The 27,746-nt window shown below is 53.0% G+C and overlaps 1 protein-coding gene across 1 annotated transcript; it reads right to left on the bottom strand.

Moving 5' to 3' along the window:
• Nucleotides 1-27,746, bottom strand: MFN2 (mitofusin 2). The gene is made up of 19 exons (XM_028108184.2): nt 27,478-27,746; nt 26,119-26,260; nt 21,688-21,866; nt 17,831-17,966; nt 14,508-14,670; nt 13,706-13,830; nt 12,901-13,009; nt 12,672-12,779; nt 11,028-11,181; nt 10,741-10,808; nt 10,486-10,607; nt 8,284-8,410; nt 7,765-7,869; nt 7,410-7,512; nt 6,752-6,972; nt 5,976-6,131; nt 4,377-4,573; nt 3,417-3,551; nt 1-2,086 (listed from the first exon to the last, which is right to left on the bottom strand). Exons 3-19 carry the CDS (start codon nt 21,860-21,862, stop codon nt 2,017-2,019), a joined length of 2,274 nt encoding a protein of 757 aa, XP_027963985.1. The 5' UTR covers nt 21,863-21,866; nt 26,119-26,260; nt 27,478-27,746; the 3' UTR covers nt 1-2,016.

A 27,746-nucleotide genomic window follows, 5' to 3' on the forward strand; every position in this document is an offset into this window, starting at 1 on the left:
GTGTTTCCAACTAGGTTTTATTTTAGTGCCAATATCATGAGCAATGATACAGGAGTAATTCAGGCAAAGAGATCACCTTAACTACGTCAGAGAAAAAACTCACTGTGTCAAGCACGTCTCACACTCCAGCAAATGAACATAAAACCAGAGAACAAAGTTAGCAGCATTAAATTAAAGTGCTTTTTGCCACGCTTCTGTCAAGAGTCTTTCCCTCACTGGGATAAATTTAATTTTACTTACTGTATAAGAAACTCAAAATTCCATTCATTGCCCAGGGGCTACGTTCAAAAACATTCAGGTTTAGTTATTAAATAATTTCTTTTTCCCCAAAAAGCACAAAATTCATTGGAATTGTGTGACAATGATTTCTCCTGACACGCTGGGAAGTGACCACCATCTAGGCCCGGCAAAAAGCTCAGAACATTCCCCTGCCGTGGGAGGACCTGGGCGAGGTCCACCACTTGGTTCCACACGGCAGGTGCACTAAGGGTCTGAAAGACAAGTGGGCACCTGGAGAAGGTGCCACCTGCATGGCCACCTACCAGTGAGCAGAGGCCACCAACTCATTTCCCGGAAGCCGGAGGGCGGGGCGTGGGGATTGAAGAGGACAAGCCCCACCTCTCTGCCTGAGCCCCACTTCTTTCTGGGAGACAGGACCTGCTGGTTTCTAGGAAGGTCTCAGACCTGAACTGTGAAGGCTGCTTGCCCCAGTTAACACCTTGGAGACAGGAACCTGCCCCCACTTCAACCAGTAACAATCCCAAACTCAACAGGAAACATTTCTCAAAGTTAACAGGAGGCCAGGTAAGGGTCAGTAAGAGGCTCTGGGGATCAGGGAGGATGGGAGGACCGGAGGATGGCTGCTGGGTCTCCCACACCATCTCTCAGCCAGCGGCAGCCTCCCTGGCACAGGAGACTTAGTCCAGAGGACCGGTGGCCAAGGGCAGCCTGGGCCAAGGCAGGGGCGGGAGCGTTTCTTAAGGAACCTAACAAGGATGCAATCAAGCTAACAGCGTGGGCTCTCAGACCCTATGAGCCCCTCACAGGGCAAGGTCATACAGAAGGCCCTGTTCTCCGTGGACTCCACATTCTCCAGCCATCCTGGATGGGGTCCACCCTTCTCCCTCCGCCATCTCTCCTTCAGCTACATCCTTGAACGCTCTGGACCAAACCATCTCTGACCAACAATAAGACCAGACAACACGGGCTAAGGACCGAAACCAGAACAAGGGACCAAAGAAGAGGAGGGAGGTCAAGGCCCTCCCTCATCGTGGAACCAGCTACCTGCTCTCTCCACACGGCCCCTCCCCTCAGCCACCCTGACTCCAGTCACTTCTGCAACATCTTTCCCACCCCCCAGGGCAACGAGGCCTGCCTCAGCCTACAACCCAAGGCAAGCCCCACACCTCCAAGACGTGTCTGAAATGCTCTGCTGAAGGAGCGAAGCACAAAAGCTGAAGGGCCAAATTGACACACACACAGGCAGCAGCCCTTCTGGGACGGACTTGGCCTTTCTGGAACTTGTTCTAATGCAACCTGGGAAGAAAACTCAACCCTAAGGCGGCCTTTCTCTGCAGGGGTGCTGGAGTGCGCGGCAGGCGGGTGTGCTTGGGTCGGTGTTAGTGTTGGCCGGAGAAGGGGGTCTGCCTGATACCCTTAAAGGCTCCAACCAGGCATTCTGCGGTGCGGGCAGATCCCAAGACCTTGTCAAGCACTCAAATGAGTTTCAATCAAGTGCACCCGACAAAGCAAAGACTCGACTCCTTGGTACCATGCTATCCACAATCACCGTTTAAAAAGTCTCCTTTAGGGGTACGAGCCAGATCTTCCTGCAACAGCAGGCAAAGGGGGAAAAAAAAAACACTAGCGATTAGGGGCTCAAAATGGTATGAGACGGGGGTGCTCTCGCTCTCACGGTGGCAGCCACGGGCAGGAGCTGTGCGTGGCCCTGGTGGGAGGCCCACACGGCTGGCGGCACCGCCCTTCCCCACGCGGGCTCCGGCTCGCGGCGGCCCACTATCTGCTGGGCTGCAGGTACTGGTGCGTGAACATGTTGAGCTCGCTGTCCAACCAACCGGCTTTATTCCTGCAGAGAAATGGTTCTTTTGTAGCACTCAGAGCTGGTCACAGGCGATAGTGTGACAGGCCAAGCGCTGTTCTAAGGACGTTTAACATGTAGCTTCGTTTACTCCTCTGATCACCCCCACTCCACAGATAAGGAGAAGAGGCCCGGAGAGGTCCCATAACTTCCTTCAGTCACACCGTCATGGTGAAGCCAAAAGTCGGGCTTTTCTGACCTTCAAGCCCTATGCTGGCTTCCCCTGACCACAGGCAAGTCCCCGAACTGTCCGGAACTTGGTTTTCCTGCCTGTAGGTGAGGGGCTGGGTTGCTGGATACATAGCCCTTACGGGTTCCCCCCGTCCCCATTGGTGATGAGGAGAGACACACTCCACCACACACGCCCCCCATGAGATGTTCCACGTGTCCCTAGAGGAGGCCTGAGCCAGGCTGGTGGGCGGGGAGGGTGCACCTGCACTGTCAGGGAGGGAAAGTCCACTTGTCACCAAGGGGGCTGGCACTGACGTCAGCGGCGGGGGCAGGAAGCACAGGGTCCCCATGTGCAGATGTTATCTCGGGCTGAGCGGGCCAGGGACCTTTGCACAGTGCTTTTAGGTTCAGCTCTGTGGCTCTGTCATGAAATCCTGCTCCGTCTTACAGATGAAAACAACGAGACCTAAGAAAGCTCCGTGACCTCTCCAAACATGAGGGCCTGGGCCAGAACCCAGGTCTCTGGCTCCTTAGAATCATCCTCTCCAGTGAAGCACGGACGGAAGCTCTGACTTTCAACAGGGACCCCACATGGATCTGGGCGCCAACGCGGGCCCTGCCAGCCACCAGCTGCCTATCCCGCTCTCCTGTGGGTAAAAATGCTGACCTGCCCCCTTCCCTGGGCTGAGAGAGAAATGGAGTAAAGCGTGTGGCAGGTCTAGCCCAGAGTCCCCAGCACACAGTAGACAATGAAAGATAATCAATGTGCAGAGTATCACAGACTGCTAGGACCACGCACGCCTGGATTCTTCTACTCCTGGCCTGGCCATCTCCTATGGGACCCCAGACAAATTACTTAACTTCCTTTTAGAAAAAGGAAATGGGTCACATGAGCCTGGAGGGATGCCGAGGGCTCAAGTGCCAGCCACAGGCCGCTAAGGAGAAGCATACGCCTTGGTTCCTCCACCATCAGCACAGCCCTGACTGCAAGCATCTGGACGCCGGGGCCCTACATCTCGTTGAAGCTCTGGCGGCACACCATCTAACCTCTCACACACGAGGGAGGTTCGTGTCCACACCCAAGCCACAGACGCGCCCGCGCCGCACACCAGAGCCCACCACCTCCGAGCACCCGGGCCGACCTCACCTGAGCAGTTTTGCTTTGCTCTGAAGTGAATCGAGAACTTCAATTTTCTTGTTCATGGCGGCAATTTCCTGCTCCAGGTTCTCCCGAGTGACATCGACTTGCTGGCACAGATGAGCAAAGGTCCCAGACAGCTCCCTGGGGGAGAGAGAGGCGGAACACCGTCGCTGGCTAAATCCTACCGAGCGCAGCGCAGCCCGTGTGTCAGCCGCCGGTAGCTCTGGCCAGCGCCAGCGCGGCGTGGCACAATCCTGCCCGCCCCCTGCCAAGGCCGTGGACGTCACAGCCACCACCCACTCAGCATCACCACAGGGAGCGAGCCGGGAGCATCCTGGCTTGGGCACAACGGGCCAGGATTCAGATCCTGGCTCTGCCGCTAATCACCCAGTGGCAGGGGAAAAGGGACAACTCCTCCAGTCTCAGTTTACCCATTTGAATAAAGGAGATGCCAATACAAACTACGTCTACTTCAAAGGGGTCACAGAGGAAATGAGAAATGAGGTGCCAAGTGCCTAGCAAGGGGCCCGCCACGCAGCGATATAAGGCAGGCCGGCCAGTACTCCCATCCACCAGCCAAGCCAAGCAATCCAGCCCCAGCTGCCCAAAGCTATGCCAGGAAGACAGGCCTGTGGCTTAGCATTTCAAAGCTCTGCCTACAAACCAAGCCCTTCAAGGCAACCTTTAATAAATGCTACAAGTAACGGCCCTCGTCTTCGTCTTCCCACACCCTCCCCTCCTTAGGGGAACAGAGGCCTACGTGGTCCCAGCCCAGGACATAAGGTGTCCCTGGAAAGACCCCTCTCCCCGTCCCTGGTCTCAAAGCCGGCATGGCACAGCTGAAGGCCAGTGGCAGATGATGCTCGGGACCCAGCGGTTTCCAGGCCAGGTCCAAAGGGAAGCTAGAGGGAAGTCCTGGGCCACAGGCGCCGGCGCTGGCCCCTCAGCACGGATGAGGACACTCACTGCTGGACTTGGTGGCTGCAGTTGGAGCCAGTGTAGCTGATGATGAGCTGTAGCTTCTCGCTGGCATACTCTACAAACTGGCGCTTGAAGGCCCTCTCCTTGGCCTTGGTGGTCCAGGTCAGACGCTCGTAGACATACAGGAGGCCATAGAGCCCAAAGGAGAGGGCGATGAGCCGCCAGCCCACTGCCTTCCACACCTGCAGAGGCACACTGATGAGCCGACGCAGACTCTCTGCCATCCCACTGCCCCTCCTCTTGGCTGTCACCGCCAGACTTGCCCAAGGATCCCAGTTCGGAAACAAGGGTAACTGAGTGTTGGCCACATGACCTAACTTGTGCAATGGACGTGGGGAGAAAAGGAAGGTGGTGTTAAGATGAGAAGCATAGACCCAGACACTCAGAATTCCTAAAAATGAATGTGGGCATGCTCCACAGTGACATTCCATTCCAATGGCACTGACAAGTAGAATTCTGCATTTCGTTCCCTGGTTAATGGTTCCTGTTGGTCTGGTCTGTAATACGTTGGGGTTCAAGGCAGTGTGGTTATGGTCAAAGAGCACTGGACATGGAGCTAGAAATCAAGGCTTCAGTGCTGCCTGCCTGCCTGCAACTCGGGCAAGTTTCTTTACACCCATTCTTCCCAAAAGAGGCATAATGGCCTCCACCCAACTCACAGCGTTGTTTGGGTAAAATGGGGTATTAAGACGGTCTCATGACCATCAAGTCTCAGCATCTGAACTAATGACCCTCTGTCCGGTCACTGTCTATGAATAAAGCAGCACAGCATGCACCACGTCCAGAGAGGGAAGACAAGGGGCCTCAGATTTGCACCCCCGCAGCCCTCCACGCCAAGGACGACTCCTGGCAGTTCTGTTATCGTCACATCTGCAACCCCTGTATAGCTCGAAAGACCTCAACCGAGAAAATGAGGCCGCAATGTCAGGAAAACTCAATGTATTACCTAATCTGGCTGCACTGTTATCTTGGGTCAGGACGTGGGGAGCACCCTAGTTATCAGGAAGGCACCCTGTGATCTCAGGCCCTGGGGTGGGAAGGGCAAGAAAACCAGGAGATAGACAGACAAGGGTTCAAGGCCCAGCCTGGGCTCTTTGTCTTAAACCCTTGCAGGTTTTGCTCTCAGCCTCCTCACCTACAAACGAGAAGCACCTGGCCACACCCACCTATCTAGAACCCAGCTTTGTCCATTTCTCAGGCCTCTTCTCTGCCCATCGTGTAGTATGGGCCCCAGTGGGGCCAAACATGGCCTTGAGATCAGAGTTCCAATCCTAACTCTATGTCTTTGGCAAGCCAACAAGATGTTCCTCCTCTGTAAGACGGGACTGCTGTTGTCTAAACCCCATGTTAGTGGAGCGAGACTTAAAAGAAGTCAACGAATACACGATGAAGCTTAGGCTCAGGCTGCGCACCGCTCCCCATGCGACCACAGTGAACAGTCGCTGGTGGCCGTGAAACCACCGGCGTGCCCACCATGACACACTATGGGGCCAATGCAGGGACCCCCGCCAGGACCGTGCCCCTTGGCCCCCACCTGCCCGCCCACCTGCCCCCAGCCTTCCCCGGGCAGGGCTTGTCACTGACCACGCCTCCAACAACGAGAATGCCCATGGAAGTCCTGGACGTCAGGGAGGCCAGGCCGGTGACCATGGAAACCATGAGCTCTTCCTGGGTGAGGGAGCCCTGCGGCAGCGGGGGCATGCTGGGGTTGGCTGGCGTCAGAGGCATGGGGCGCTGCACCTGAAGAGAGACAATGAGCGGGGTGAGAAGAGTGTGGCAAGTCTCTCATTCCACAGAACCCTCGGGGAGCCCGGGAACAGGCTCACAGCGTGGCTCTGCAATTTCCAAAAGGCAAAAAACCAAAAAACAAAAACAACAGCAACAACAAATGAGCTTTGCGTGCAGCCAGGAAAAATTTAGGCTTCGTAACAGATATGCCAGCCCCAAGGGGAGCACTAGGGGACCCCACAAAATGTAAGCACTGGCCGTCCCACCAAGTGTGGGATGCGCACCAGGAACAGTACACACAGTAATTCAAGTGGAATGGACGGGAGTGGTTTAAAATCTAAATTGTGAAATGGTGCCATATGGGTACACTTAAAACTTCTATATTTAATAAACGCTTATTTTAATATAAGAGAAAAAGTTCAGCTAACGTTTTAAATTTCACAATTATCAGTGCTTAGGGTAACATACGACAGATTTGTGGCAAAAACCTGGAACCGCGGTGTGCTGTGTGGCTGGCAGCAGACGTGCCACGGCTGTTACCGCAAGAAAGGCCCGTCAGCCCGGCCCAGGTGTCTGCAGGCAGGGTGCAGAAGGGCCTCTACCGAGGCCCTTGGGTCAGGGACGCTGCTTGCCTGGTCATTGTAGCCCATCAAGGCCCGGCGGCTATTCTTGGGGCCCAGGAACCTATTCACCAGCATGGTCCAGCCGAGGGAAAAATGGAACTCGATGTCCTCCTGAAAGTCAGCACACAGCTTGTCACAGTTCAGGTCATAGCTGAGGGAGAAGCACTGCCGAGGGACCAGCATGTCTATCTGACTCCGCACAGATGCAGGAAGGAGGGGTTTCAAACCATCTGTCAGGAGCAGAGATGAGAAGGCCCATCAGTTCGGCCCCGTGCCGCACATGGAGGCCGTGCCGGCCGCTGCCGAGGCTCATGCTGACGGTTCGGCAGGAGTGAGCCCATGGGGCCCGTGGGGCTGCAAGTCCCTCTCCCAGACAGGCAGGCCAGCGCTCCCCAGGGGTCTGTGGACCGGGGCGCCACACCTGCTGATATTTATGCCCCGTGTGAATCTCAGGACAGGCCAAACCCTCGGCCTGGGACAGTCCCGTGGGATCACCCAAGACGGCTTCCGGAGTCTGTGTGTGGAATGAAGGCACAACACACCCCAAGAACCTGAGGGTCTTGAGCTAACTCATCATCAAAGGTGACAGACCAGGAAAGGCCGTTATTTCTGTGGACGGGCCTCCAAAGTGGACCTCTGGCACCGTGAAGCCCCCCGCAGCACTGACCTATCATGTCCTGCTGCATGGTCTGCAGGGAGTTGGTGATGGCCGTGGAACAGCGGTCGGACATATTCCGACCCAGTCCTTCCTCTATATGGCGGTGCAGTTCCTGCAAGTGGAAGGGAGAGCTTAAGAGAAGCAGCACCACGGTCGGGAGCTCCTTCTGGGGACCAACCTGAGGCTGGTGAGCCCGCACCCGCAGGTGACCGCGGAACGCTGAGTGAAGCCCGGGTCCTGCCCCCTGGCTGAGGGGCCTGGACACAGACCAGCAGGGGCTGCACCACTGTCCCACGTGGGCTACTCCACCCTGCAGCCAAAAGGGATGGGGGTGAGAGCAGAACACCTGCCACTGACAACTCACGTTCTTGTAGACCTTGAGGACCACCGGGGAAGGGTGGAAATCCATCTGGTATTCGTCCACCAGCACCGAGAGGCGTCTGATCTCTTCCGCCATGGCGGTGGACACCTGCGGGACGGGGCGCACCATTAGGTACGGAGGGCGAGCCCGCTTCCATCCTGCAGTGTCAGGAGAGGCTACGCGACGCTCACAGACCGCACCGGCCCCCCCACGAGCCCGCAGTCTCCTTGGCTCACTTGCGGCGGGAAACCTTCTGAGGGAGAAGGGCTATGACAGAGGGGCGGGCAAACGCTCACCCAAGATGCGGAGGAGAGGCCCGAGGAGAGGCCCGGAGGATGGGGGCTGGCCCAGGGGGCCCCAGGTGGTGGGGGGGGGAGCACTGTGCGCTCGAGTCAGGGCCACAGCTCCCTCCAGGAGGCGGAGAAACCGCCAGGATGAGGACGTGTGCTCTTTCACCTTCCCGGCACCTGGGATGCGACTTGGAGACCTGATCTCCCCGGGGTGCGCCCTCCCGCTCCTTACCTGCCTCTCCACCTCCTCCGTGATCTGCTTAATGCGCAGTTTGTAGTCCTGCGCCAGGAGCTCCAACTGCTTGTCAATAAACCCCAGCCGCTCTTGCCGCTCCTCCCGCATTTCCAGGCAGTAAACCCTGAGAGAGCACCCACCGGTTTCAAGAGCGGGTCCCCGCCCAACCCAGCGGAGGAGCGAGGGGACACCGGAAGGCCTGCGTGTGCCCCGGTGGTGGCCCCAGCAGTACCACGCACATGCGGAGAGACGCGCTCTCCCCCCTCCCAGCTGCCAGCCACGGACTCTTGGGTCTTCCACCCCGGAAGGGGTGGTGGCGGGGCAGGGAGGCTGCTTTCAGGGGGCTTAGAAAAAGTTCTGCCCATTCACAGAGAAAAACAAAGAACTCAGCCTCACTAGTCATCGGGGCAATGAAATTAAAAAGAGGTTCTACTCTACGCAGGCAGAAGCCTGACAAAAATCAGCAAGTCTGAAGTGTTGGCAAAGCTCAGGGAGCGCCGAGTCCCAGCAACGCACTGCTGGTGGGACTGGGAGCTCATTCAGCTGTTTCAGAGAGCAACAGAGGAAAACAGGGTAAAACTGAAAATGCACACACCCCAAGATGGAAGAGTTGTACCTCCAGGAGTTAATCCCAGACAGACTCTTACAAATGTACACAAGGGGACCGTAAACTGGTGTCCCCTGCAGCAGGGTTTGCAATGGGAAAATAATGTAATCTAAAGATCAACCCCGGAGGGGTGCCTGGCTGACTCAGTCAGTGGAGCTTCCAACGCTTGAGCTAGGGGTTGTGCATTCGAGCCCCATGCTGGGTACAGAGAGCACTTAAATAAACAAAAACTTTAAAAAATCCATGGGAAAATGATGTATGTTCCCAAGGGAATACTCAATGGTAGTTCATAGTCCCAAACTCCAACTCTACGTTATCAACAGGGTAGGGGGTGACACCAGTGCTGAGCAGAAACAAACACGAGGTGCACTAACCCGGGCAGTCCCGATATGACGTCCCTGTATTTAAAGCAACATTACATATTCTTCAGGACCTATGTGAAAGTACTTTTTAAAGGATGACAGCTACACACCAAATTCGTGGTTGTGGTTGCCTCTGAGGAATGGGCAGGATGACAGTGGGGCAGGGGCTGAAGAATCAAAGAGTACGTAATGGTTTTTTTATTTCAACTTTAAGATAACATAAAACAAATGCTGAAGGAATCAAGATGTTTTTATATTATTCTCTATTATTTTCCTTATAAATTTCTATTAAAAAAAGGTTATTTTTAAAAAAACATGGGACGCCTGGGTGGCTCAGTTGTTAAGCATCTGCCTTCGGCTCAGGTCATGATCCCAGGGTCCTGGGATCGAGCCCCGCATCGGGCTCCCTGCTCGGCGGGAAGCCTGCTTCTCCCTCTCCCACTCCCCCTGCTTGTGTTCCTGCTCTCGCTCGTGCTCTCTGTCAAATAAATATTTTTAAAAAATTAAAATAAAAATAAATAAATAATAAATAAATAAATTAAATAAATAAATAGAAAAAAAATATATATATATGTATGTATGTATGTATGTATATGTACATATATATATGTGTCCTGGGCAGGGTGCCTGGGTGGCTCAGTCAACTGAGCATCTGACTCCAGATTTTAGCTCAGGTCATGGTCTCCGGGTCCTGAGTCTGAGCCCCGAGTCAGGCCCAGCACTCAGCCAGAAGTCTGCCTGAGGTTCTTTCTTTCTCTCCCTCTGTCCCCCCTAAAATAAGTAAATCTTAAAAAACAAAAAAAGAAGAAGAAGAAGAAGAAAGGTATTTGGGGGCGCCTGGCTGGCTCAGTCAGTGGAGCATGCCACTCTTATTCTCGGGGCTATGAGTTCAAGTCCCACGTTGGGTGTAGAACTTACTTAAAATAAAATAAAACCTTTAAAAACAAAAAAACATGTCCTGCTTCAAGCTCTGAGAAATGCTGCAGTGCTCGGTGTGCTGTTAGGCCCAGGCCTCCAACATGGGCTTGTGGGCAGCGTTTCAGGAGACCACCGTACAGACCACAGAGGACAACCAGACACCCAACGGCCGTCCCCCCCCCAGGCTACTCCACGTGGATCTAACTGGGCCTGGGGGCATCCCCGACACTCAGCTCTGCCAGCACGTCCGCAGGCGTGGGGGGTGACCATTCCCCAGCACTGCGCCCGGGGCACACGGTCGCGGGTTCTCACCGCTGCTCCTGTGCCGCGATGTGCAGGGAATCCATGATGAAACGAACCGCCTCGGCAATCTGCTTGGCCCGGACTGTGTGCTGCTCAAATTTGGTCTTTACCGCAGACTGGGAGATGCACTCCTGGAACCGACAAGAGGTGCTGAGGGAGGCAGGGGCCACCAGGGCCCACCAGCCACAGGCGAGGCTCTGGCATTCACTGCCAGGGACATGGCTGGTCCACAAAATAACCAGATACCGGAATCAAAGGGCTCACCTCAAATCGTCTCTCAAAATTCTGAAACTCAAACATCCGCACTTGAAAGCCTTCTGCAAGAGCACCCCCTAGGAGAATTGCACCACGTGAGTTGGGAAATAACTGCACAGCAGAGGAAAATGGTGAAATCCCCCAAAGCCAATGTGACCAGGCACTGGGCTTAACACTCTCCCTCATGGCTCTTCTTACCACCTCATTCTCAGAACTATCTTCTACCGGCTGACTTAGCACAAACCAATTGTCTCACACAGCCGGGAAAAGGAAGAAGGGAGTTTGTTCCAAGTTACCTCCTTCAGGCATGCCCTGGGCCTTCTGGATCCTGGCGTTGAGCGCCTCCTTGGCAGACACAAAGAAGATGCGGTCTCCAGCCTGGCCTCGATCCACCACGCCCAGCTCATCCACCAGGAAGCTGGTACAACGTTCCATGTGCTGCCGCCGCACCTGAAGCCCAAGCAGACGGGTGTGACCAGGTGGGATGCCGGTGGGCCCCTCCTGATGGAGCCCACAGCCCCCAACCACCTCTCTTCTAAAGAACAGGTAATATAGTCACATGGTTCAGTATCCCCGAGGTGCAAACACACACACGCACACACACACACAAAGAACTCCTCTCCCACCATCACTGTTCTCTAGCCACCAAGCTCCCCAAAACCAACAAGATGGGGGTTTCTTGAGGTATAGGCTGCCACAGCTCTTTTATGCACATACAAGCAGAAATGCTTAAAGATGTAGGATGCCCGGGTGGCTCAGTTGGCTAAGCATCCAACTCTGGATTTCAGCTCAGGTCATGATCTCAGGGTCCTGGGATCGAGCCCCATGTCAGGCTCCGCATTCAGCATGGAGTCAGCTTGGGATTCTCCCTCTCCCTCTGCCCCTCCCCCCACTCATGCTCTAAAATAAAATAAAATTTTTCCTTAAAATTAAAAAAATAAATGCTTAAACATGGCCCAAACTGCCTCTTATTAGAACCAGCACAGTGTCTCACTTTGGCGCCCCAGAAGGAAAGGAAGGCAGGAGCCAAGAAATAAATCTAAACCTGGGCTCTATCCTGCCAAGCCGAGTCCTCCCAGGGCCTTGTTTATAAAATGAGTGACCCAGGGGCACCCGGGTGGCTCAGTCGGTTAGGCGTCTGCCTTTGGCTCAGGTCATGATCCCGGGGTCCTGGAATCGAACCCTGTGTCGGGCTCCCTGCTCGGTGGGGAGTCTGCTCCTCCCTCTCCCCTGCAGCTCCCTATGCTGCTCCCCCTGCTCATGCTCTCTCTCTGTCAAATAAATAAGATCTTTAAAAATAAATAAATAAGTAAATATAATAAAATGAGTGACTGGAAAATCCCTTCTAGCTCTGAAATCCTACAAATCCTAGGGTTCTACTGCCAAGTGCTTTCCTCAATGTTAGCAGATTTCTTCTTTTCAACAACTGTTACATCCACATCACAGGCAAGGAGCTTCCCAGTCACACTGCCCAGCGTCAGCCTGCTCGCTGCGCACTTCGCCATCCCATGTTACCCATTTACTACTCCTTTCTCTTTCCTTTCATGCAGAACAAGCAAAGAATTATGAATTGTCAGCAAGGATCAATTCTTCTCCGCTCCTCCTTTAAGCTTCTTTCCTGGATGGCTTCCAAAAGCTGAGCCTGTTCTATAATGATTAATTCTTTATGAACTGAAGCGAGCACTAGCCTCAAACAAGGACGCAGCTGATGCGGTGGGGACGCTGTTCCGACCTGGACAACAGCCTTCTGAAGAGTAGAGGGAGCAGGGCGGGGGGACGGGGGAAGTGAAGAGTGCTCTCAGAGCCCTCGGAGGAACACTTGGGAAACCTCCGGTGATGAACTGTGTCACAGGCCTGATGTGGACCGGGAGCCCACAAAGAGGCCCTGGGTAGACACACAGGGTGGCACTCCCCAAACTGACGAATAAAGAGCCACCAACCTCTTCCATGTACTCAGGCTCCGAAGCAGACGCGTCCCAGCGGTTGTTCAGGATGAAGATGTTCGGGCGGGACAGGCGCTCACTGACCTTGTGGAAGAACTGCTTCTCCTGATGGGGGAAAGACCTCAGTATAGGAGGGGTGGTGTCGGCCAAGGCCCTGTCAGCCGCAAGCCCCCCTTCCCGCTCAGCTGGGTTCTAGGGGTACAGGAAGAGGTGGAAGAGGGGTTACCGTCTGCATCAGCGTAGACTCCGAGTTGGCCACCAGCACAAACACATCAGCGTCCAGGCAAAACTTGTCAATCCAGCTGTCCAGCTCCGTGGTGACATCGATGCCAGGGCTAGAGGAGACAGAGGCAAACTATCATCAGGCACCCAGACCAGGGGCTCTGTTCTTCCTGTTTTACACAGACCTGAGGCAGCCAGGCAAAGGAAGAAGTAGTTACAGATCTGAGAGAAAGTGGGCCTGGCCTTTACCAGATGATGTTTAGTTTTCACTTCATACGCTTCTTGATTGTCTGAAAATATGTGTTTTGTTCCATCCCTGTGTCACTTTTATAAAAACAACGATTTGTAATTTCACTTTGGGGATAACAGTTAAGGTAAAATTTTACATGCACGTGAGTCCCATAAGCACTAAAGCACCGTACATACTTTCCAAGATAGTTATAACCTGTCCCCAAAGTGGTCCTTCGAGAACATTAAATACCACACGGACCCCACCACCGCCAGCTTCCACCCCTAACACATGCACCAACATTGGGTCGAGGCTGAGACCCTCCTTCACTTTTGGGCGTCCCCCCCATCCCTCTTTACAGACCATCACTGGGACCTCTCCGGGGCACTGACGCCAACGGACACAGTAACCGGCCCCTGGGAAATCCAGGAGACAGGGGGATTTGGCTGAGCCAGTCTGAAAGGTGGTCTACCTAAGCAGAGCAACGACAGGCCCCGGGGGACACTGGCCTGGATGACGCCGAACCAGAAACCTGAAGACTGCCCAGTTTGGACCTCCAAGGGAGGCCCCTCCCTCTCACCTGTCCATCAGCACGAGGTCATCCTTCAGAAGCGGACACTTGGAGTTGGGCCACATCACACTCACCAGGCTGCCAGCATGTAGCTGCTCGTCCTGGTGAAGGGCATGGGCCAGCTGGTTCACAGTCTGACAGGGCAGGAGGGAAAGAAAGAGAGGTCAGGGCTGAGGAAGGTTCACCGAGCAGAAGGCTGCGGTGGCCCAACGCTGCGGCCTGCCCTGCGTGCGACCCCGTCTTCTCTCTTTTCACACGGAAAAGCCAAGAGCAGGGAGTTGCAGTAAGAAACCACTGTTCTTCACTCCCCTTTTAAAGCTTCTTTCTTGGATGTCATCCTAAAGCTGTGGTTATTCTGCACCGATGAGTTCTTTATGACCCAAAAGCAGCATCTAGCCCCAAAGAGGAATGCAAATGGCTCTCAGAAAAATAAACACGGACTAGCCGCTAGCTGCTGATTCAGAATCCCAGAGCCAATGCGGGAATCGCTCTCAAGCAGCCGCTCAGGAAATGAGGCACAGGCTCGCTTCATGGCAAAGAGAGGCCGGCGGGCCTGCTTGGCATTCCACAAGGACCTGGAGCCTCCTGACTCCCGACCCTCCCCGAAGCTCTGGCATCTCCTTGACGGCTCAGCTCCAACAGGGCTTCCCATCTACCCCCACGGGGGCACTGCCCTCTCCCTTGAGGTGCTGACGGTCCGCTCACAAGGGACATCCCGGTTGGTCTAAGCTCTAAGGCCACCAGCACGCTCAGGGCTGAAAGCCGAGCGCACAGGCTGCAGCTGGAACGGTCCCTGCCACAGCCCCCTCACCTTGACGCTGCGCTTCTCCTCCGAGCCCTCTGTGAGCAGGAAGGCCTCGTGGCCGTCTGTGCCCTCGACCCGCAGGAAGCAGTTGGTGGTGTGGCCGATCCCAGAGGGCAGAACCTTGTCCCAGAGCATAGCATTGATCACGGTGCTCTTGCCGTTGCTCGTCCTGTGAGGGGATACCAACCATCGGGGAAGCTCCCCACACCTGCGTTTCAGGCTCCCACAGTGAGGCTGTCGGCCAGGAAGCCCCAAGTCTCCTTCTCTGTGGGGGCACAGGTACCCAGACAGGCAGAGTGTGCGCTCGGTGTTTATGAGACTGGATGGACAAATGCCTCTGGCCTGTACCCATGATGTGCTCCCAGCTCATCACGGCAAGCCTACCCACGAGCAGACCCTTAACCGGCCCTTGAGTATGCCCACCGCTGACCAGCATCACCACGGAGACCACCTGTCTACCTCCGAGGGATAACCCCCGCTGCTTCTACTGGAAACCGGCGGCTCCCCACCGGGGCGGTCTTCCTTAGTCTAAGTGACCTCAGCTGAATGACCCCAATGTCCCTGGCTTTCCACAAAAGGCCCATTTGCTGCTTCCTCCCCTCGCGCTCCTCTTCCCACGCGACGCCCCACCTTCAGTCCCCCTGATAACTGTCACCACCGGGGAGATGGCTAGCGTGTTCTTGCCCAGCACACCCCTTTCCCACATTCCGGTGAGGTGAGGGTCACATCTCTGAGATGAGGATGAAGAAATGACAGTCCCTAGGAGTGGAGGGCCACACCGGAGGTTAGGGTCCCCTTGATCTTCATAACTAGCATGGGGACCTTTAACAGAGGTTCCTAAGTGCGTGTCACTGACTGACTGACCCTCTTTGTGTTATCGAGAAGTCTTACATTCCTTTCTAGAGAGAGAATAGAAAGCCCTGACAAGTCACAGAACAGGGATTCGACCCCTTGCACAGCCCTTGAGCACTGAAAGCTGTAAACAGGCACAACCATATCTACTCAGAATCAGGAAATGTTAGAGGCCCTATACCTTCTCACTGATGAACGACCCTCAGCCCTTTAAAATCCTCTTGGCTAGGGGCACCTGGGTGGCTTGGTCAGTTAAGTGTGGACTCTGCTTAAGATATTCTCTCTCTCTCTCTGCCCCTCCCCCTGCCCTCTCTCCCTCACAGGTCATTAGGGGCAGGACTCAAGGCAGAGCACCTAGTCCTCAGATGACTGCTGTGTGTATAGCACCCAACCTGTCCAGGTGCCTTTTCCCTACATCAGACTTTAACCTTTTTAAAGGTACTGTGATAAAATAAGAAATGTATTTGACTAGTTTTTTTTATCTCCAGTTCCTAGAACTGAGCTCCTAAAATCCTTGGAATTTCCTAAGTGATGGGAGTGTCTTTTGTCATTCACAGGAGCCCCTTTCGAGCACTTCTGTCTATGCTGATGAGAGGATCCAGGGTGGGGTCCCTAGATAGTCTCAAAATGGGCTGCTCACCAGAAAGACCAAATGATGAGAGGATTGGAACTTTCAGCCCCACCCACCCACTTCAGGGAAAAGAGGCTGTGGATTCAACTCCATAAAAAGCCCTGAACAAGGAGGTTTGATGAGCGTCAGGGTTGATGAAGGCATCCACACACCTGGAGGGTGGTACTTCTGGACCTCACCCTGTGTACATCTTCATCGGGTTGTTCTTCTGTATCTTTTATACCAAACCAGTAAACGTTAAGTCATTGTGTCCCCCACTTTGTGAGCCGCTCTAGCAAATTAATCAAACTTGAGGCGGAGTCACGGGAAAGTCCATTCTACCGCCAGTGGGGCAGAAACTCAGGTTTCCCAACATCATCTGAAATGAGGCCAGTCTTGTGGGACCGGGCCCCCTTAACCTACAGGATGTGATGATCCCTCCAGGTAGACCGTGTCAGAGCTAAGTTCCACCTGCAGGATACCCAGGGTCTGCTGAGAACTGTGGAACTGCTCAGGGGTGCGGGGAAACACTCCAGACCTCTAGTATCTACGAGACTTCCAAGTGTAACAAGGAGATCTGATGGCTAAAACTGTAAGACTCTTGGAAGAAAACAGAGGAAAAGCCTCGATATTGGATGTGGCAAATTCTTGGACATGACACCAAAAGTACAGGCACAAAAGTATAAATAAATAAATGGGACTACATCAAAATGAAACACTTCTGCGCATCAAAGGACACAGTCAACAGAGTAAAAAGGCAACCCACGGAATGGAAGAAAATAATTACAAATGACACACCTGGTAAGAGATTAATATCTGGAATATACACAGAACTCCTACAACTCAACAAAAAAACCCACAAACAACCCAATCTAAAATGGGCAAAGGACTTGAACAGACATTTCTCCAAAGAAGATATACAAATGGCCAACAAGCACAAGAAAAGATGCTCAACATCACTTAATTAACAGGGAAATGCAAACCAAGCCCCAATGCGATCCCACCGTACACCCATCAGGATGCCTGTTACCAAAGAAAGAGAAACAAGTGTTAAGAGGATATGGAGGAACTACAACCGCTGTGCACTGCCGGTAGGGACGTAAGATGGTTCAGTCGCTAGGGACAACATGGTGGCTCCTCAAAAAGTTACAAACAGAATTACCATATGATCTAGGAAATCTACTTCTGTGCATATACCTAGAACTCTAAGTAAGGTCTCAAACAGATATTTGTACACCCATGTTCACGTAGCATGATTCGCAACAGCCAAAAAGTAAAAGCAACCCAAGTGTTCATTATGGATGAAGGGATAACCAAGTCTATATGTACAATGGAATATCATCCAGCCTTAAAAAGGAAGGCCATCCTGAGGCATGCCACAACAGAGATGAACCTTGAGGACATGATGCTAAGTGGAAGAAGTCAGTCACAAAAGGACAAATACCGTATGATTCCACTTACTTGAGGTCCCTAGAAGAGTCAAACTCACAGAGACAGAAAGCAGAATGGTGACTGCCAGAGGCCAGGAAGGAGTTGGGGGATTGGGGAGGAGAACAGGGAGTTACTGTTTAATGGGGACAGAGTTCAGTTTTGCAAGACAAAGAAGTTCTAGAGATGGATGCTGGCGATGGTCGCACAACAATGTGAACGTACTAAACACTACAGGACTGTAGACTTAACAGTGATTATGACCATGAACTTCCCCGTTATGGGTATTTTACCACGGCTAAGAATTGAAAAAGGAGGAGAGCCATGCGCTCTGAGGCATGCCGGCTGCTCCCCACCTGGGGTGCTCAGACGGGGAGACCGCACGAGTGTCCCCCTCCCTCCTGGCCAGGAAGAAGGTGTGAGGGCTTCACAGACTCACCGGCCAAAAAAAGCCACTTTCATGTGCCGCCGGGCCAGCACCTCGCTGATGCCCCTCACTTTGGACAGGTAGCCTTTGACGTCCAGAACCTGTTCTTCTGTTGTAACAGGGTCCAGTTCTGCATTCCTGTGAGTGTCTGGAGGTGGAGATTGAAAGGGAGTCACCGCATGGTCAAGGCAGGTTCACGGTCACAAGTCTGCGGGGGACAGAGTCTACCACCGTGGTTTTGTGTCATCGCCTGCCGGAGGCTGGATCCCACCGTGGCGCTGCAGCCTAGCAGTTCAGAACAAGGCTTGGAAGCAAGGCTGCCTGGGTTCCAGTACGAGGGAAGTGCTGCTTCTCCCTTCTTCCCAGCTTTGTGACTTCAGGCAAATGAACCTTCCAGAGTGTCAGTCCCCTGACTCTTAAAACAAAGAGAATAGCAGTGCCTACCTCCTACAACTGTTGCAAGGATTAAATGAACAAAATACAGAGGCACCTGGGTGGCTCCATCAGTTAAGCGTCTGCCTTCGGCTTGGGTCGTGATCCACGGTCCTAGGATTGAGCCCCACATCGGGCTCCTTGCTCAGCAGGGAGCTTGCTCAGGCCTCTCTCCCTCTGCCACTTCCCTGCTCATTCTTGCGCTCTCTTTCTAATAAATAAAATCTTAAAAAGAACTACAGAAAGCGAACACTCGGATATCACTGCCATCACCTCTATGCATTTCACTGAACAAACACAGTTTTCACTACCTACCAGGCACTGTTCTGATCGCCTTCCGAACACGGTCTCACTCAGTCCTTGTCGTTTCCCCGCCACACACTTAGCAAATGGCAGAACCAGGACTGGGAGCCCACGGACCTTCACAAGGCCCTTCCTGATCCGCCTGGCTACTGCTCTGGCCGGGCCTCTTGCCAGCCCCATCTCACACGGCACCTCACCACGTCCCCACCTCGCCTCGCTGCCTCCCCATTACTCTGGGCTCTGCTCCGTGCACCCCAACCCCTCCCTGCACGGATGCACTGCCTTGGGGGACTCTGGCTCCCTCCCATTTAGCCTTGAGCCTAGCATGGACTGCACAGCCCCCAGAAGCCTTCCCCAACTCCCCCGCAACTTGGAGTTGGGTCCCTTGTTTGTGCTCACAAAGCACCCTTACTTCTCCAACCCTAGCACTCACCTCACCATGGTGGAACTGTCCAGCTCACCCGCATCATCTCCCATGTGAGAGCCAAACTGCCTGGTCCCAGCACTCGGCAGGTGTACGATGTTTGCTAAGCCAGCAGGTACTGGGATCACCTCACTGCTTTTTTCCCAGTGGCCTTGACAGGCAGACGGACAAGAAATGATGGGAGCAATGGAGCCCCATCCCATCTAGTACTTGCGGCAGGAAGGCCAGCCCGAGGACATGGGTGACTGGCCCCTCGGCACAGGCTGGCCACAACGGACTGTTTATGCCCTCAGCGTGTGACGGTCAGGATGCGTGCAGCCCTCACGACTGGGGTCAGCGTCGGTATCAGAGACCCAGACAGCTAACTCCCTCTGCCATGCGGCTACCAGGGATGTTCCAGAGAAAAGACAGTAGTCCAGGAAGCTCGCCCTCGCTGGACACCGAATCCGCTGGTGCCCTGATTTTGGACTTCCCAGCCTCCAGGACTGCGACAAATCAGTTTCTGTTGTTTATAAGCTACCTAGTGTGTGATATTTGTCATGGCAGCCCAGGCAGACTGGGATACTTGTGACCCACTGGGCTGACAACATGCCATGAAGGGAAGTGACCAAACCAATACGGCCTCCCAGGTCCACCGGTCACCCCAGCCTCAGACCCATCATCATTCCTCCCTCACATGGAGGCACATGGGTGTTGCCTCAGGAACATACCTGGAAGTTGGGCTCTCAGGCGTGTGGCCACATTTAAGAGAAAACAGCCAGGGACGCCTGGGTGGCTCAGTCGGTTAAGCATCTGCCTTCGGCTCAGGTCACGATCCCGGGGTCCCGGGATCGAGCCCCGCATCGGGCTCCCTGCTCAGCAGGGAGCCTGCTTCTCCCGCTCCCTCTGCCCCTTCTCCCCCTCTTATGTTCTCTTTCTCTATCTCAAATAGATAAATAAAATATTTTATAAAAGTAAATAAATAAAAAATAAAAGAAACAGCCAGTGGACTGACAAGTCTTTATAGAGTCCAGTCCCAAGGCAGTCACCACACCCTCCCCTAGCCAGGGTGGCCCCAAACACTCCTCAGGAGCACTCCAGCTCTTTCCCCTCCAGCCCACCAATAGGAGAGGCCTAAAAGTCCCACAACAAAAGGAATCAAACACCCATTCCTAATGCCAGCACATAAACACCTTGACTAAGCACATGTCCATCCACAGCACCACCTAAGGAAGTCGCTCAGAGCATCACCAATGGTTAGCCTGGGCTCTGGGAGGAGTGGCCGGTCCGCCCCATCTCTGCATGCACAGTGCCAGGAGCACCTGAGCTACTGCCAAATAAATGGGTAATGAACTGGAATAATTTCAACTGCCAATCTTGTAACTTTAGAATTCAGATTTTTAAATTAACAAATACGCAGGGAACGCCTTCTCCTGCATCAAGCACCATGCTAGGGGTAGGCATAGCGAGTCCATTCTCAGTCTTTGTTTGCTCAGCCTGCTCTAATGAAATACCACACACCGGGTGGCTCATACAAACAGAAATGTACTGCTCCCAGTTCTGTGGCTGCAAGTCTCAGATCAGGGTGCTAGCCTAGTGGGGGGAGGCTCCTCTCCCAGGTCACACAGACTTCTCACTGTATCCTCATGTGGCAAAAGGGGGCTAGGGAGTTCTGTGGGGTCTCTTTTATAAGGGCACTAATCTCATTCATGAGCGCTCCCTCCTCACGACCTAATCACCTCCGGAAGGCCCCACCTCCCAACCCCATCACACTGGGTCTTAGGATTCCAACATGTGATTCTGGGGGGGACACAAACATTCAGACCAAGAGTACTGGAAATCGTCCCTTTTTATAAAGGCAGCCGTAAGAAGCAGCCTGTCAGTAAACCAACCAACCAGAAGTCAAGCCTCTCTAGTGGAAAGCAGAAGGTGAAGTATGTCCCTGAGGCATTTCCACTGAACATCGAGAGTTTTGCGGACCAGAATTTAAAAAGCCCTGGTCTCGCTTGAGCACCTCTTTCACAAACAAGGAAACCAAGGGCAGGAAGACTCAGCTCCTGGGTCTTTGCTGACAATCCCAGACACAGGAGGCAATGTGTGCCTTCTAGAGGGGGAGCCTGAGAAAGCCAGAGGCTGGGGTTGGGCATTGACTGAGTGGGGCCCTGGGAACCCTTCCTCCTCTGCTGATCGAGCAGGGACGAGAGGCTGGGCTCAAATTAGTCACTAGTGAAAAGGTGCCAGTGACACAAGTTTCCTATCCATAATCCCGCTGACTATAAATATCAGAGAAAGAACACTCTGGTCAGGGACAACCAAAACCCACACAGGGCCTGGTATAAATGGCGACCAGAACCAGGCCAAAGAAAACACCTGGGCTCAGGAGTCAAAGATACCTGGTAAAGCACTGCTGTTGTCACTGAAAGGTATTGAGCAATTCTCAAAACCTCAATCTGCCTGTCTTCTACACACGGGGAGGATTCACCGACCCCTCATGATTCAATGACACAGAATACGCAGAATTTCTAAATGAGAGGTCCCTTGTTTTCCTGGCCCCATCTCCCTAGAGCCCAATTCCACATGATTCCAAGAGCAGAACACTAATGAAGGTGACAATCTATCTGGGCATGAGCTCCCCAAAAGCCAGGCTTTAACTCCCCACCCCCAAATCCTCCCACCTAAATGTGGAAGCTGGTAGAGGAGTAGGCCCAGATGAGCAGGCTGCCTGTCTCACCTTCAAGGAAGGTGGCACTCTCCTGGATGTAGGCCCCCAGTTGCTCAAAAATGCCATTGATCTTCTTCTTGGCAGTGACAAAGTGCTTGAGTGGGGAAGCATTCACCTCAGCCATGTGTCTCTTGTCCTTCTTGACTGTGATGATGGAGTTGCACCGAGAGAAAAGCAGGGACATCGCGCTGCAAAAGAAGACAAGGTGAGTAACCTAGGAACGCCCGGCTCGGACGTTCTGCTAGGGCCATGGCAGGGCACACTGGGTGGTCTGGGGCTAGCTCTGGGGGCCATCAAGAACACAGGCCCTCCAGGACTAGATCAGGGATGGCAACATAAGAGCCAGTGTCCTCAAGAGGATGAAGGGACCGCTGAGGACATGTGGGCAGTTTCCCTGTGACATGGTGTGGGCACTCAGCTGGAGCCAGGACCCTGAGCTGAAGCCTTGGGCTGGCTGATCCTCACCTACTGACCGGTGGCAGGCCCTGCCCGCCCCACCTCAGACAGTCAGGCAGGAATCATGAAGGGACACACGAGAAGCCATCCTCTCAGCCTTAAGGCAGAAAAGTGTGACAGAAATCTCAATTCTTTCCTACACATCACCCACCTGAGAAAAAGCACTGAATTCAAAGCAGTGAAAGCAAAGTGATGCTCAAGGTCCATGACCCCTACCGGGCCCCCCTGGCCACCCTGCTGTCCAGGTCACAGTGCCCTAATTCTTAACAGATTTTTTTTGTTTTTACTTTTCGTGGTGGTCGGGAGTGGAAAAGGGTGATGGTCAAGTGACAGGTTTACTTCTACTGTTTACTTAGAAACATTTATTGGTCTCTTTCATTATAAATGTGTGCACTACAGAAAATGCGGAAACCGAAGGAAAAATCCATAACCCCACCATTCTGTGATAAGCACTATGAACACCTGTTTCGCAGCAGTCTGTTTTGGGGGCAGGTAGTTCTCTCGCGGTCGATCACACACACATTTTTATAGCCTATATTTGTTCAAGTACCAATAATATTTTAGGTCTGTGAAGCTTAACTCCAAAGTCCTAGAGATCTTCGGTCAAAGCCCAAAGAGGCAGACAGACTAGAGAAGGTGGCACCCGGATATGGCTGGGAATCTCTGGTCACGCTGCTCCTGAGTTCCCACCATGCACAGAGCTACATCCCCAGCACAGCCCTTGGAGCCTGGATGTCAAAGGACAAAGGCCCCTCCAAGCATAAGGAGGAGTGTGCACAGCTGAGTGTGCCTGGTTCTACGGCTCCAACACCCAGCAAATTCTTGTGGGCCACCCCCTCCCCAGCCGCCCCCATCACAGCACCGTCAGCTCTCTGCCTGAGATGGCACCCGGCACTCAACTGTTTCTACGAACTGAGGAGGCTCATGGGTGAACACACATGAGAAACTTCCCAAGGGTGCCAAAGGGTACTGAACAAGTCCCTGAGAAGCAGAAAGACCATCTAGAGAACATGCCCAACAACTGAAAACTGGCTCTTGGGATCTAATCATCCCAAAGAGTGGGCAGAGAGACACACAGGGAAGTATCGAACCACACACGTTTCACCTAAACCTACACATTACTCTGTACCGATCTCTAGAGAGACAGGAGAGACAAGTAACTGTATGTCCATTTCTACCTCTCTCCTCAGTAAACCGCCACAACTGTGAGATTTTCTTAGCGTGGAGGTCAAGCGTCAGGGACTTCTGAGGCAAAAGAACTCTGAGAAGGCAAACTGGGAGGGAAACACCACTGGCTCCTCCAAAGCATTAGAATGCGCCAAAATCAGGCTTGGCGTGGCCCAGCAGGTAAGACTCTCAGAGAAACGCGTTGAGTGCAAAAAGAGGAAAGCATCGAAAGGAGAAGAGAAGGGGTCCAGGATGGGGCAGGATACAGCCGGTGGATGAGATTCTGGAATCAGACAGAGCTGGGTTCAAATCGTACCCTTTCTGGGCCACATAAACTTGGACAGGTTACTTTACCCCAGAGCGTTGAATTCTTCATGTGTATGACAAGTGTGATGCCACACAGACTGAGAAGACCCAAGAGGACACAGTACAAACTTAAAAGGTCGTTTCATGTGTTATACGGCAACGACAAAATAAACTCCACCAAGATCCCACGCGAAGCCCCACCCTTGAGTCCCCCTGATAACTGTCACCACCGGGGAGATGACTAGAGCGTTCTTGCCCAGCACACCCCTTTCCTACATTCCGGTGAGGTGAACACCCAGCCTTCGGGGAAGGGTGGAGACAACCCCACCAACACACCCAGGGCTCTCCCACCACTGCCATGCAGAATCCAGTAAACAGGTCTATTCAGGGCTTGAGGATCAGCGGTGCCCAGCCCCAGAAGTGACTTGCTTGCAGGAGAAAGTTCCCTGTCTAGAAGCATATGCTTTTGAGTTCTGGTTCATTGTATGCAAGCCCAAAGGATATGAAACCAAAAGTGTTAGTGTTCAGTTAAGTGTAAGATTCAAAGGCAGGCACGTTAGTCAAAGCTTAGTGGTTCAAGGTTGTAAGATCTGCTCAGAGTTGAGCCAGTCCAGGAGCTGAGCTGCTCTCACCATTCTCTGGCCTGCAGCAGCATGCCCCCACCCTTTCTCAGGGATCCCACCTCCAACCCATCCAAACGGTCTGATTTCTCTGGCTCGGTGAACTACCAAGCTGAGGTTCTATATTTGGGTTGCTGCTTCACCCATTTGGCACATTCCTATTGTCCTTCTAGACCCAACTCTAGTGTCACCCCTACCCCCGTGAAGCCTTCCTTGGCATCTCCAAGGAGGACGTGCGACCTTACCAGACTTTTGGTTTTTTAATCACACTGTCTCTTCATCTAGTCAATGAGCTTCCAGAAAAGACAGTCTGATTAAGAGTCGTGACCTATTTCCATTTCTACTTTTCTCCTCCATGACTTGACAAACATGGATGAGTTAGTGAAGGCCCCTTAATGGGAGTGTCTTCTTACCCTTCCATCCCTGGAATACCCAAATCTACCTTTTTCTTAAAAAGCAGCTTCTGGCAAATCATCTGTTTCTTAGTGTTTGGAGCTCAGGGAACGAAGACAGTTGAACAAACCTTTCATATTCCAGGATTTGATCCTTCAAAGAGCAAGCTGGACATACATATATGCACCGATGGACCAAAATGGCAGAATACACACACACAAGCCAAGACAGGGCCCCCCACTATCTTGGGGCTTTGCCTATTGGCTTCCTACCCTCACTGGGTGGTAGGAAGCAGCTGGGTTCCTGTGTCTCCTCTGGGAAACCCTGATAGTCCCTACTTCACTGCAGGGCTCACAGCAAGCATGTGGGGCCAGTCCCCCAGGCACAGCTGGGTTACAGTTCTAATATCAGCTGGACATTACGTGGCATGCTTCAAGCTGTTGTGACAGCCACAAAGTGCTCTTCAAGTCAGGCTTTCACATAGTTTACAGAAGCATTTCCCAAAGTGCGGTCCACAAAAATGTAGTACACCCAATGCTCCAGGTAAAAAGGATTCCAGAGTAGAAAAAATTTTTAAAAACACTATATACCATGCTCTGCCTCCATCAGAGCACATGACCAAAGCAAAGACTTTGGAAAGTTACTAGCTTAACTGTACAGTTATTAGCTTAACTGCATTTAGTGCAGCATTTCACAAATGTATCTAGAGAAACTCCTCTTCCATGTAACAGTTTTTAAAATCCTGAGGAACATACTTTGGGGAAAGCCTCATTCATCCTGGCACTCTCCCTCTCTCCCACCCCAAGAAAGTGCTAGGGGCACAGTATTAACAGGTATTAACCTAAGACCAGAACCAAACCCAATTCTAAACCGAAGAAAAAAAAAAAGCTTGGCCTCAACCTAGGCTATTGGTTGAGGAGTATGAGGCGTCTTCCATGTGGGAACAGCAGTAGCAAAATTCACTGCATGGTGTGTTTGGATCCCAAGCACAGTCCCTGAATCCACACCACCTCCTTACCCAGTTTTATGCACAGCAACTCCTAGCAGGGAAAATAAAATAGGTCCACGGATCGTCTGCTGGCACAACTGGAACAGAGGAGAAGCTGAGAAATTGAAACAAAAGAGTATACAGGGTAAAGGAAGCAGAGAAGACTCTCAGAAGAGCTGTGATAAGGAGCCAGTCTCTGCTGAGCAGAGAGGGGTAGGGAGGAGCCAGCATAGCAGAGAACAAGGGAGACAGAGCCTAATTCTTCAGGGAGCCCAAAGATTCCAGCCACTTTCTGAACTGTCAACCTTTAAACAGGCTCTCTCCACCACCAGTGAAATCCTCCATGGAAGCAGAAAGGACATACAGTTTTTTTTTCAACACAGACTGGAAAACTCCAGCTCTGTGCAATGACGACCCCATCCAAGACACGTGCCACTGGATGGCCAGCAGAGCACACCCCTTTCCATTCAACCCAGATCCAGGGTGCCAGATGTCACAGCCACCACTTACTTTTTGGATGGTGAGAGACCTTCACAGGTTGGGCATCATGGGCATGGCTGGAGTCAAAAAGACGAAAAGAATCTGAGTTCTCCTCTGTCGGGTCCCTCAGATTGAGGTTGGCTACTGACTGTGTTGACTCCACCAATTCCAACTTTTTGGAAAGGAAAAGGAACATGTCAACAAGCAGCAAATTAAAAAAAAAAAAAAAAAAAGGTGCACAAAACATGTTTAATCAGTTTTTAAAGCCAAACAAACTCATCCCTGAGGGAAGCTTAGTCATTGCCCGCATTAGGCAATGGTATGGGAGGGAAGTGCCCTGGAGAAAAACACAATACACAGGTGGGGACAATCCTGGGTACGCACAAACATGCGGTCAGCCACGTGCTGGTGAGGTGCAGGAGCTTGCTAAAGGCACGTCCAGAGAGGTGCGAGGACAGGAGGTAACAGAACAGGACAAAGACTGGGCTTGAGGACTGTGGAACTCAGGACTAGAGATGGGAGGGTAGGCGTGAGGAAGAGAAGTAGAACTTACTGAAAGGCTATGTGTGCTAGATGCTGTAAAATACCTCACTTAATTTTCAGTTCTATGGAGCAAACAGAAGCTTGGAATATTTAAAAGATTTATGGACTTCTAGTTAAGTGGCCAAGCTAGAAACTGAGATACCACCTCCCTTTGACTCCAAAGCACACTTGTTTTTAACTTCGTGGAGCTGCCTTACTCCACCCTTGCAGGTGGGAAGAGGGATAATCAGAGGCCTTTCTGGGAGGAGAAAAGAAAGAGAAATGAACAGGGCAATGAAGGATTACAAACAGATGATGGGCAGTTTTGGCTTCATGTAGCCAAATAGCTAATTATTCGGCACCTTCTGTGTGCCTCCTGCGTGTTGCTAGGCGCTGAAGTTAGGGATGGGTAAAACAGTACCTGCCCTCAAGGGGCTTACCTTCAAGTGAGAAGTCAAACAACAAATAGGTGACAGCACAGGAGTGCAGTAAGTGCCCAAAGTGGGAGAAGGCAGGGGGCTCTAGCGGTGCACTTGGGCACTTACATGCTGAGTAAATGCTGGCATATACAGAAGACTGCATACGAAAAGGCGAAAGGCCTGGGGTGGAAAGTGGCCGCGAAGGATGGGAAGGCGGGGGAGACGAGGAACCTCAGGGAACCCCACCCCCAGTCCCGACACCCGCGTCCCGCCCCCTGCTCGCAGGGCCGCGGAGGGCCCCGCAGCGAGGCCGGGGCGTGGGACGCCCGCCTGCCCGGATCCAGAGCCCCCGGGGTTCCAGCGTCCCATCGGTCCCCGCCGGGCTACTCAGGATTCGCAGGGTTGGGCCGGGCGGGTCCCCACCCTTCTGGCGCGCTCGCCCTCTCACCTTCACCTTCCCGGCCTCGCGGCGGCCATCATACCCCCAACGTCACCAGACGGCGCCACCCCGAGAGGGGCGGGAGGAGGAGGGAGGACTCTCACGTCACCAGCCGCCGCACGTTCACCGCCCTGGCCCTGGTCAGTCGGAGGACTCCGAGCTCGGGCGGTTAGACCCTATCACTCTCTACGGGCCAGTGGGTCTGCCGGCTCAGCGCCCGGAGAGGCGTCTCAAGCGGGCTCGTTCACTGCCTGGGCGTCCCAAGCCCATGACTCAAG

The sequence above is a fragment of the Eumetopias jubatus genome, unplaced genomic scaffold (assembly GCF_037043125.1).
Source record: "Eumetopias jubatus isolate StellerSeaLion01/CBP00866 unplaced genomic scaffold, mEumJub1_p1.0 scaffold_4, whole genome shotgun sequence".
NCBI lineage: Eukaryota > Metazoa > Chordata > Mammalia > Carnivora > Otariidae > Eumetopias > Eumetopias jubatus.

Bases quoted from the DNA above. Each gene is read 5' to 3' on its own strand.
- MFN2 (XM_028108184.2), bottom strand. From the start codon at position 21,862: ATGTCCCTGCTTTTCTCTCGGTGCAACTCCATCATCACAGTCAAGAAG. The intron at 17,967-21,687 runs GTGAGACAGGCA...CTCCACCTCCAG, and splicing joins GAGTGCCACCTTCCTTGAAG to ACACTCACAGGAATGCAGAA. The intron at 11,182-12,671 runs GTTGGTGGCTCT...CTTGGGCTTCAG, and splicing joins AGCCTGAGTACATGGAAGAG to GTGCGGCGGCAGCACATGGA.